Raw genomic sequence first — 11489 nt, forward strand, 5'->3', positions numbered from 1 at the left:
TTATTTATTTATTTATTTATTTATTTATTTATTTATTTATTTATTTATTTATCTTTATATTAATCAATTAATTTATTTATTTCAAAATATTTCATATTATCCTGTAGCCCGTTGTTACTTGATCTTGATTCTGTATCGTACGGTAGTTTCTACAGAAAGTTCTATGTAAGTTCTGCTCGTGGTTGAATCTCCCTGGGGTTCTACTTTTCTTGAGGTTCTATTTTCGTGCTTGAGGTTTGTTCTCACTGCAGTTCTAATTTTCCTGAGGTTCTATTTTCTTCTTGGGTATTCTAACCTTTTCCTGAAGTTCACCCGAAGGTGTAATTTCTGCCCGAGTTTCTTTTATTACTGAGGTTCAATCTTTTGCCCGATGGAGGTTCGCATTTCTCTTGTCAGTTCACATTTTCTCTGAGGTTCTGGCTTCTATTTTGAGGTTTAAAATTCCTGATTGTGGTTCGTGTTTCTCGCCCCCAGAGGTTCGTCTTTTCCTTGAGATTCTGATTCCTACCATGAGGTATTAATTCCTGCTCGTGGTTCTGACCCTCTTGTGGACTGAGGGTGACCCACTGCGACCGTTGACCCCTGGTCTTTTCTGTGCCCTTGGGGGACCTGACCCCGTGAAGCTCATGGTCGGAGAGAAGACTCGGGTCTCGATGTCCTGTGTGATAAAAGAAGAAGAAAAAAATAGAAAAAATAACTTGGTGAAAAGGTAACTTGATCGCTTGACTATGTCTCAAGCACCTATCTGAGACAGAATGAAATAAAGAAGAAGAAGAAGACGAAGAAAAAACAATGAGAGAGAGAAAGAGAGATATGAAAAGGAGTCTCGGATCACGTGACTATAACACCTTAAGTACTAATCTGAGCAAGAAGAAGAAAAAGAAGAAGAGGACGACGACGACGAAGAAGAAGAAGAAGAAGAAGAAGAAGAAGAAGAAGAAGAGAGAGAGAGAGAGAGAGAGAGAGTCGAAAAGGCTGGCTTAATCTACAACTGTGGAGATGTCTTAATGGTAAATGTCCAGCTTCTTTCGGGTATGTATTTCTTTAGCTTTTGTTAATATGTTGATTTATCGTTATCTGCTAATATTATTCATGTTAATCTAAATTTGTTTTTTAATTGGTTGATAATTACGTACAATTTAATTTATTGGCATTTTAATAGATATTCTTATATACATCCATTCTGTGTCAACTCGTTATGCAAGTTAAGGGCTTATGCCTTTAGCATATATACTACTACTACTACTACTACTAATAATAATAATAATAATAATAATAATAATAATAATAATAATAATGTCAGCTTGTTATGCAAGTTAAGGGCTTGTGACTTGTGCCATTGGCATATAATAATAATAATAATAATAATAATAATAATAATAATAATAATAATAATAATAATAATAATAATGATATAATCTCCATCAGTTCCATCCACCATACCTGCACCCGATGATAGTGTTCAATATGGTGACGAACGGCATGCCAGATCTTGCCCTCCTTCAGGAGTTCTGTCGCTGCGTCAATATCTCGAGCCATGAAGCGGTCCTTGTCCCAGGCACTGAAATTACAAAAATAGCCTCGAGTATTCCTGAGTATTCTGTAGCTTGTACGTGTTTACGTAGTCTACAGCATACTCGTGGACATTGCTTTCTATAGCTCGCACATGGGTACGGAGCCTACAGTATATCGTGTATAAGTCTTTGCTTTCTATAGTTTGCACATGGGTACGGAGCTTACGGTATATCGTTATTAAAATGGTTGTAATGTAGCTATCTTCTGGAGGGGGCTGGTTTCGAAGTGTCCACATAGCGAGAGGTGATTGACACTTTTGATTCTCAATTCGAATAATCTAAAAATATTTTGTCTTTTTTGAAAAGCAACACAGAGACTGGAAATGTTCACCCTATCTATCAAGACATTAGATCATACCATGAATTCCCTGTTCAGGAACTGAGTAGGCCCTTCCTATCTATCAGGGCATTAGATCATACCCAGAATTCCTAGTTCAGGGACTGAGAAGACTTCCTATCTATCAGGACATTACGTAGATCACACCAAGAATTCCCTGTTCAGGAACTGAGTATGCCCTCCCTATCTATCAGGGTATTAGATCATACCAAGAATTGCTTGTTCAGGGACTGAGAAGACATTCCCTATCTATCAGGGAATTAAATCACACCTAAAATTCCCTGTTCAGGGACTGAGGAGACCTTCCCCATCTATCAGGGCATTAGTTCATACCTAGAGTTCCTTGTTCAGGGATTGAGAAGGCCCTCCCGAAGGCCCTCCCTATCTATCAGGGCATTACCAAGAATATCCTGTTCAAGGACTGTGAATGCCCTCCCTATCTATCAGGGCATGAGATCATACCCAGAATTCCTAGTTCAGGGACTGAGAAAACACTCCCTATCTATCAGGGCATGAGAAAGCTTTGGATTTATAACATATCTTCAGGGACAGAGAGAGGAGAGAGAGAGAGAGAGAGAGCCCGAGGAGAGAGAGAGAGAGAGAGAGAGAGAGAGAGGCTCCCTTACCTGACAGTAGAGCGGACTACCCTGATGACCTCCTCGAGGGGCGTAGTGGTCTTCAGAGGACGGAGGAACTCGATGGCCTGACAAGCAGCTAGGAGTTCGATGGCTATGACTCGCTCCACGTTCTCGACGACCTGTTGGTGAGACGAGAGTGTCTTCTGGTGTTTGCGTAGGTTGGCTGAAGTGATTTGAATTCTACGTAGCCTGTGCTTTTTATATTTTTCAATATTTACTAGAAATTGCTCGTTTGATATACTATAATATTTAGAACTTGTTCAATGGCAATGAGTACCCATAATAATAATAATATTAATAATAATAATAATGATAATAATCATAATAATAATAACCGTGAGGGCCTTCCTTGCAGCGAATCCTCCCATGGAGACGTGATCCTCCGTTCCCGCCGAAGTGGTCAGGGAATCCACACTTGCAGGATGACATAACACCTTATTTTCAGACACTGTAAAAGATAATGACGCACTATGACATCATGTAACTGCATTGGTAAAGCTAATGACATATCATGACATGGTGCAACTGTACTGTAAAAGATAATGACGCACTATGACATGATGTAACTTCACTGCAAAAGATAATGATGCATTATGACATGATGAAACTGTACTGTTAAAGATAATGACGCACTATGACATGATGTAACTTCACTGTCAAAGATAATGACGTATTATGAAATGATCTGACTTGGGTGTTTCAGGTTAAAACGTATTTTCACCCTTATAGACCATATATGTTGAAATAGTAAATGTATTGCAGGGAGCATTCAGTAATGTTTGAAGTATCAGTCCTTACACAAACAACACGTGATCCGACCTTCAGCTTACTCTGGGCGCATGCTAAAATCTACGGTCACATAGAGCGTTGTTTCACCAACAAAAATTAAAATGAATACGCTATATTTTGTTAGAAATAATTTTTCTGTACTGTTTAACATGCACATTATTTATTTTTTTACATTTTCATTCTTATAAATAAATCATAAATATCCTATCCCAAAATTCCTGTATCTTTAACTCAATGCGAAACACCTTTTCCAGACTTTTATAGGTTCTTCCATAGACCTTTACTAAATAACAACTTACTCCCCGAGGAAGTGAAAAGTGACTACGAATAACTTATTATACATCTAGTTCTGACGGAAACTTAGATGTTTTACCTTAACAGTGATGTTTCTCGTACGAAAACGAAACGTAAAAAGAAAAGTAGTGTGTCTCAGTTTACCCAAGACATCTACAACGAACTGGGGTATCTTATGTAAAGTCAGACACGTAACAATTAACTTATTGCTCCTCTCGTTATCACAGATGTCCGGCAGAAAAACGAAATAAAAGAGAGAGAGAGAGAGAGAGAGAGAGAGAGAGAGAGGAGAGAGATTGAGGAGAGAGAGAGAGAGGAGAGAGGAGAGAGAGAGAGGAGAGAGACCTTACAGACCTTACAGCTCGTTCGGGTTTTCCCACCCGGGCCCTGATGGAAGGCACCTCTAATGTCTACCAGAGAATTGCTAATGAGAGAGAGAGAGAGACTTACCCAGGGAGGCTGCCGTACAGTGAGCAATCATGAAGCCTGAATTGAGACCACCTTCCTTCACCAGGAATGCTGGAAGTTCACTCAGAGCTGAAAAATACAGAATTTATCATTTCAAAATGCCATTCGTCTAGACATATAGTATTTTAGTTGTATTTAAAAGTATTATTGGCCATTCCTAACAACTGTCTCGGTTTTCGTGGGACAGATATTTCTTTCAGGTATTAAAGATTTGCGGAATTACTTGCGTTATCACTTATCATTCTCATTTACGTTCTAAAATCACATATATATATATATATATATATATATATATATATATATATATATATATATATATATATATATATATATATATATATATATATAAACGCATATTCGTCCCGGACCAGACTCTCGCAATCATTATTAATTTGTAATTATTTTTTTTTTTTTACATTTTCAATAAGTGATCCCTTCTTTCTCTCCGTATTTCCTATTAACAGTTGTTACTTCTTTCTAATGAACAGCACCTAATTATTCTTTGGAAGCTTGAACTTCAAGTCAAATGCCCCTGTGGTGGCTTGTTCCATATGGATAGGGTTCGTCTTCTGAACAATAATAATAATAATAATAATAATAATAATAATAATAATAATAATAATAATAATATAATAATAATAAGAATAATAGTAATAGTAATAGTAATATTTTATTAAAAACAATGGCAGAATTTACAGAATTGATTTTACACAAAATAAACAAATCATAGGGAGAATTGAAAGAATTTTGTATAAAATCAACTTTGTGAATTCTGCCATTGTTTTTAATAAAACATTTTTGAGAGAAGGTCTTTTTTCCAGCATACACAAATAATAATAATAATAATATAATCTAATAATAATAATAATAATAATAATAATAATAATAATACTATTAATAATAATAATAATAATAATAATAATAATAATAAAATAATAAATATTAATAATAATAATAATAATATTGAGGTTTTATCGAAAATAGTGTCTATGTTAGCCAATTTTATTTTGTATAGAAGTTTCTCTATGTTTTTCTTAATACTTACTTTCTTGAGCGCTCAAAGTGGGCTATTAAAACGCCCAATGGGGAACCATGTCAAAAACGTGGTATTTTGACATGAATCCCCCATTTTGGTTTAAATACCCAACTTGAGTACAGAAGAAGAATCTGCAATAAGAAGAATAGAGAACCTTCTATATAGAAAATAAACGCTACCGAAATAGGAATTTTGTTGTGAATAAAACCTGTACTTCTTCTAGCAAATAATAATAATAATAATAATAATGTTGTTCTAAAGAGGTCCACATAATAAAGAATGTTGCGAGTTCGTGTATAATTTAAAAACCCTTTAAAAAGCTTTCGAACCCTTCCCTGGCTTCATCTTGTTTTGGACTGAAGATGAAGCCAGGAAAGGGTTCGAAAGCTTTGTAAAGAGTTTTAAATTATACACGAACTCGCAACATTCTTTATTATTGTGGACCTCTTTAGAACATTATAAAATATACTCTCGTGATAGAGAGTTTTTCCCAATAATAATAATAATAATAATAATAATAATAAATAATAATAATATAATAATAATAATAATAATAATAATATATAATAACCCCAACAGAAACCAAAACAGCAACCGCCCTGGATAAGGGCGCCTGGAAAAGCAAATCATGGTGATGAGGTCAGACGTGAGTAAACTGAAAGAGAAGCAAGAAAACAAGGGAGGAACTGAACGAGAAATACAAAGTACAGGAGAGGGGACTAAACAACACAATAGAAGATGTAAAACAGAGGCTTAATTCCAAAGCACATAAGATCCAACGGCACCTGAACAGGAATAACGGATACCAACAGAACAAACTATTCGGAACCAACCAGAAAAGACTAAACAGCCAACTAAGAGGGGAAGAAAACCACCAAGAAATTCCTGAAGCCGAACCAAGTAAGAGACTCTGGGAAAACATCTGGAGCAATCCGGTATCACACAACAAACATGCAACATGGCTCCAGGAAGTTAAGGAAGAAGAAATAAGGAGAATAAAACAAAGATTCACTGAGATCATGACAGACACAGTCAGACACCAACTAAAGAAAATGTCCAACTGGAAAGACCCCAGTCCGATGAAGTCCATGGATACTGGCTCAAAAAACTTCAAGGCTCTACACCCACAGAATAGCAGAACAACTCCAGCATTGTAATCACAAAATCACCATGCGCCCAAATGGGATGACCACAGGAAGAACATCCAATACAAAAAGAAAAGAGTAAGGGAAATATAGCCAGTGACTACAGGCCTATCAAATGTTTACCAATAATGTGGAAGTTACTAATAGGTATCATCAGCGAAAGGCTATACAACTACCTAAAGGATACAAACACCATCCCCCACCAACAGAAAGGCTGCAGAAGGAAGTGTACGGGCACAAAAGACCAGCTCCTGATAGACAAAATGGTAATACAGAACAGTAGAAGGAAAATCAACCTAAGCATGGCATGGATTGACTATAAGAAAGCCTTCGACATGTTACCACACACATGGCTAATAGAATGCCTGGAAATATATGATGCAGAGGAAAACACCATCAGCTTCCTCAAAAATACAATGCGCAACTGGAATACAATACTTACAAGCTCTGGAATAAAACTAGCAGAGGTTAATATCAGGAGAGGGATCTTCCAGGGCGACTCATTGTCCCCGCTACTCTTCGTAGTAGCCATGATTCCCATGACAAAAGTACTGCAGGAGATGGATGCTGGGTACCAACTCAAGAAAAGAGGCAACAGAATTAACCATCTGATGTTCATGGACGACATCAAGCTGTGTGGTAAGAGCATCAAGGAAATAGATACTCTAATCCAGACTGTAAGGATTGTATCTGGGGACATCAGGATGGAGTTTGGAATAGAAAAATGTGCCTTAGTCAACATACAAAAGGGCAGAGTAACAAGGACTGAATGGATAAAGCTACCAGATGGGAACAACATCAAACACATAGATGAGACGGGATACATATACCTGGGAATAATGGAAGGAGGGGATATAAAACACCAAGAGATGAAGGACACGATTAGGAAAGAATATATGCAGAGACTCAAAGCGATACTCAAGTCAAAACTCAATGCCGGAAATATGATAAAAGCCATAAACACATGGACAGTGCCAGTAATCAGATACAGCACAGGAATAGTGGAATGGACGAAGGCAGAACTTCGCAGCATAGACCAGAAAACGAGGAAACATATGACAATACACAAAGCACTACACCCAAGAGCAAATAATAATATACAGAGACAGGAGAATGACAAACAGAGGAATGGCACAACAAACCAATGCACGGACAAAACATGAGACAGACTAAAGAACTAGCCAGCGATGATACATGGCAATGGCTACTAAGGGGAGAGCTCAAGAAGGAACCTGAAGGAATGATAACAGCGGCACAAGATCAGGCCCTAAGAACCAGGTATGTTCAAAGAACGATAGATGGAAATAACATCTCTCCCATATGTAGGAAGTGCAATACGAAAAATGAAACCATAAACCACATAGCAAGCGAATATCTGGCACTTGCACAGAACCAGTACAAAAAGAGGCATGATTCAGTAGCAAAAGCGCTCCACTGGAGTCTGTGCAAGAAACATCAGATACCTTCCAGTAATAAGTGGTACGAGCACCAACCTGAAGGAGTGATAGAAAACGATCAGGCAAAGATCCTCTGGGACTATGGTATCAGAACAGATAGGGTGATACGTGCAAATAGACCAGACGTTACGTTGATTGACAAAGTCAAGAAGAAAGTATCACTCATTGATGTCGCAATACCATGGGACACCAGAGTTGAATAGAAAGAAAGGGAAAACATGAATAATTATCAAGACCTGAAAATAGAAAGAAGAAGGATATGGGAAATGCCAGTGGAAATTGTACCCATAATCATAGGAACATTAGGCACGATCCCAAGATCCCTGAAAAGGAATCTGGAAAAACTAAAGGCTGAAGTAGCTCCAGGACTCATGCAGAAGAGTGTGATCCTAGAAACGGCGCATATAGTAAGAAAAGTGATGGACTCCTAAGGAGGCAGGATGCAACCCGGAATCTACACTATAAATACCACCCCGTCGAATTGGAGGACTGTGATAGACCTTCCAAATAATAATAATAATAATAATAATAATAATAATAATAATAATAATAATAATAATAATATAATAATAATAATAATCTTAGGAAGCAGACCCTCTCTCAAGCATACTTTATTAAAGGTAAAGGCTACTTCAGCAGCGTTACACTTATAGAGATTCTTCTCTATTTTCCGAATAGCGGCTTTTTCCTTTTGTGCTACTTAAACAGGCTAGTAGAGCGCCTATTAGAGGTCCATGATCAATATAGTGTCAAAATCGGTGTATGTATTTGCTCTATAGGCGCTCTACTAGCCTGTTTAAGTAGCACGGAAAAAGCCGCTATTCGAAAAATAGAGAAGAATTTCTACAAGTGTAACGCTGCTGAAGTAGCCTTTACCCTTGATAATAATAATAATAATAATAATAATAATAATAATAATAATAATAATAATAATAAGACATAAGAAGAATATAGGATATGCCAGTGGAAATTGTACCCATAATCATAGGAACACTAGGCACGTTACCAAGATCCTTGGAAAGGAATCTGGAAAAACTAGAGGCTGAAGTAGCTCCAGGACTCATGCAGAAGAGTGTGATCCTGGAAGAAACGGCGCACATAGTAAGAAAAGTGATGGACTCCAGAGGAGGCAGGATGCAACCCGGAACCCCAAATAAATACCACCCAGTCGAATTGGAGGACTGTGATAGACCAAAAAGAAAATAATAAAAATAATAATAATAATAATAATGAAAACCATTTCAGGAACGCCAAACATAAACGGGAATCACCCCCAAGATCTCCCTCTGTTAACAGACTCCATCACTTACCTGGGTTGACGAGACGCTCTATCCGCCTCTCAGACATAGAGGCGATTTCGTGAATTCCTATGGCCAGATAATCAGCCGCTTTAGCCGGGTATTCCCCGTGGAAGTTCCCAGCACTAATGATCTCGCCTCGGTCCGTCAGCACTATCTGGAATGCCGGGTGAGAGAAGGGAGGGGGGGAGAGAGAGGAGAGGAGAGAGAGAGAGATGGGGGGAGAGGGGGAGAGAAGGAGAGGAAGGAGGAGGAGGAGGAGAGAGAGATGAGAGAGAGCGAGAGAGAGAGATGAGAGAGAGGAGAGAGATGGGGGGAGAGAGAGAGAGAGAGAGGTAGAAAGTAGGTTGTAGTTGGGGAGGGTGACAGAAAGACACACAGGCAGACGAGTGTAGATTAGTGGGAGCTTGATATGTTTGTTGGATTTTTATAAACAGAATTTGTTGTTGATCGTGCATGATGATAACAACAACAACAACAACAACAGCAATGATAATAATAATAATAATAATAATAATAATAATAATAATAATAATAATAATAATAATAATAATAATATTAGTAAATGGAACCTCTGGCAACAGGAGCTTCGTCCGGCAGCCAGGTATTCAGCCCAATTGAAGGGGAAGACGGTCAGGTACTTGGAGGTTGTCTCCAGCAACTGACCACCACAACGACAGTAACCAACAACCAGAGACTGGAGTTACAGAAGCAAACCAGAGGAAGAAATGGACAAGAGAAGAAAATCAGGAAATATGGAGATGCTACATCAGAATCAACTCGACGGAGAGAGGATATAGAAGAAGATTGGTCAACATCTGGAATGAGAGGAATAATACCCGCCAAACAGAGCAGAGGCTGGCAGACCAAATAAGGAACATAAAGAAAAAGAACTGGCTCTCCCCAACAGAAAGACAAGAACTGGAAAGGGAAATGACACACGGCAACGAATTACAAGAAGAGGAACTGAGAGACGATGCCACAGAAGACGACAGGGATGATGAGGTATCAAATAACGACACACGAAGAAACGCCGATGAAGTAACAGAGAGGACAGAATGGGTAAAAAAGATCAGACAATGGATGGAGCCAGATAGAGAGAGAACAAAGATCCCCTCCATGAAAGCCTACAACACCAAGAAATTAAGGGAGAAAACAAGTGAGGTCAATGAAATAATGGGAATAATACACACCACCAGTATCATAGAAACAAATAACTTGGCATATGCAAGAGCAAGATTAGTAGCCGAACTGATTGAGATACGAACACCAACACCACCAGCACAACCAACCCAACAGAAACCAAAACAGCAACCGCCTTGGAAAAGGCGCCTGGAAAAGCAAATCATGGTGATGAGGTCTGACGTGAGTAAACTGAAAGAGATGGCAGCAAAAAGGCTAAGAAGCAAGAAAACAAGGGAGGAACTGAACGAGAAATACAAAGTACAGGAGAGGGGACTAAACAACACAATAGAAGATGTAAAACAGAGGCTTAAGTCCAAAGCACATAAGATCCAACGGCACCTGAACAGGAATAAGGGATACAAACAGAACAAACTATTCGGAACCAACCAGAAAAGACTAAACAGCCAACTAAGAGGGGAAGAAAACCACCAAGATATTCCTGAAGCCGAACCAAGTAAGAGACTCTGGGAAAACATATGGAACAATCCGGTATCACACAACAAGCATGCAACATGGCTCCAGGAAGTTAAGGAAGAAGAAACAGGGAGAATAAAACAAAGATTCACTGAGATCACGACAGACACAGTCAGACACCAACTAAAGAAAATATCCAACTGGAAAGCCCCAGGTCCCGATGAAGTCCATGGATACTGGCTCAAAAACTTCAAGGCTCTACACCCACGAATAGCAGAACAACTCCAGTATTGTATCACAAATCACCATGCACCCAAATGGATGACCACAGGAAGAACATACTTAGTACAAAAGACAAGAGTAAAGGAAATATAGCCAGCAACTACAAGCCTATCACCTGCCTACCAATAATGTGGAAGTTACTAATAGGTATCATCAGTGAAAGGCTATACAACTACCTAAAGGATACAAACACCATCCCCCACTAACAGAAAGGCTGTAGAAGGAAGTGTACGGGCACAAAAGACCAGCTCCTGATAGACAAAATGATAATGAAGAACAGTAAGAGAAGGAAAACCAACCTAAGCATGGCATGGATAGACTATAAGAAAGCCTTCGACATGATACCACACACATGGCTAATAGAATGCCTGAAAATATATGGGTCAGAGGAAAACACCATCAGCTTCCTCAAAAATACAATGCGCAACTGGAATACAATACTTACAAGCTCTGGAATAAAACTAGCAGAGGTTAATATCAGGAGAGGGATCTTCCAGGGCGACTCACTGTCCCCACTACTCTTCGTAGTAGCCATGACTCCCATGACAAAAGTACTGCAGAAGATGGATGCT

At 38.5% G+C, this 11489-nt stretch overlaps 1 protein-coding gene across 1 annotated transcript in view; it reads right to left on the reverse strand.

Annotated features, from left to right (window-relative positions):
- Positions 1-385: 385 nt before the first annotated feature.
- LOC135201720 (histidine ammonia-lyase-like) overlaps positions 386-11489 on the reverse strand; it is a 97293-nt gene continuing 86189 nt past the window's right edge. Inside the window, exons 12-17 of the mRNA XM_064230895.1 lie at positions 9049-9193; positions 4083-4169; positions 2885-2997; positions 2538-2668; positions 1444-1561; positions 386-658 (exon numbers count right to left, since the gene is read on the reverse strand). Coding sequence (XP_064086965.1) covers positions 518-658; positions 1444-1561; positions 2538-2668; positions 2885-2997; positions 4083-4169; positions 9049-9193 — 735 coding nt within the window. The 3' untranslated portion in view covers positions 386-517. The remainder of the gene's footprint in view (positions 659-1443; positions 1562-2537; positions 2669-2884; positions 2998-4082; positions 4170-9048; positions 9194-11489) is intronic.

Source organism: Macrobrachium nipponense, chromosome 28, assembly GCF_015104395.2.
Source record: "Macrobrachium nipponense isolate FS-2020 chromosome 28, ASM1510439v2, whole genome shotgun sequence".
NCBI classification, from domain to species: Eukaryota; Metazoa; Arthropoda; class Malacostraca; order Decapoda; family Palaemonidae; genus Macrobrachium; species Macrobrachium nipponense.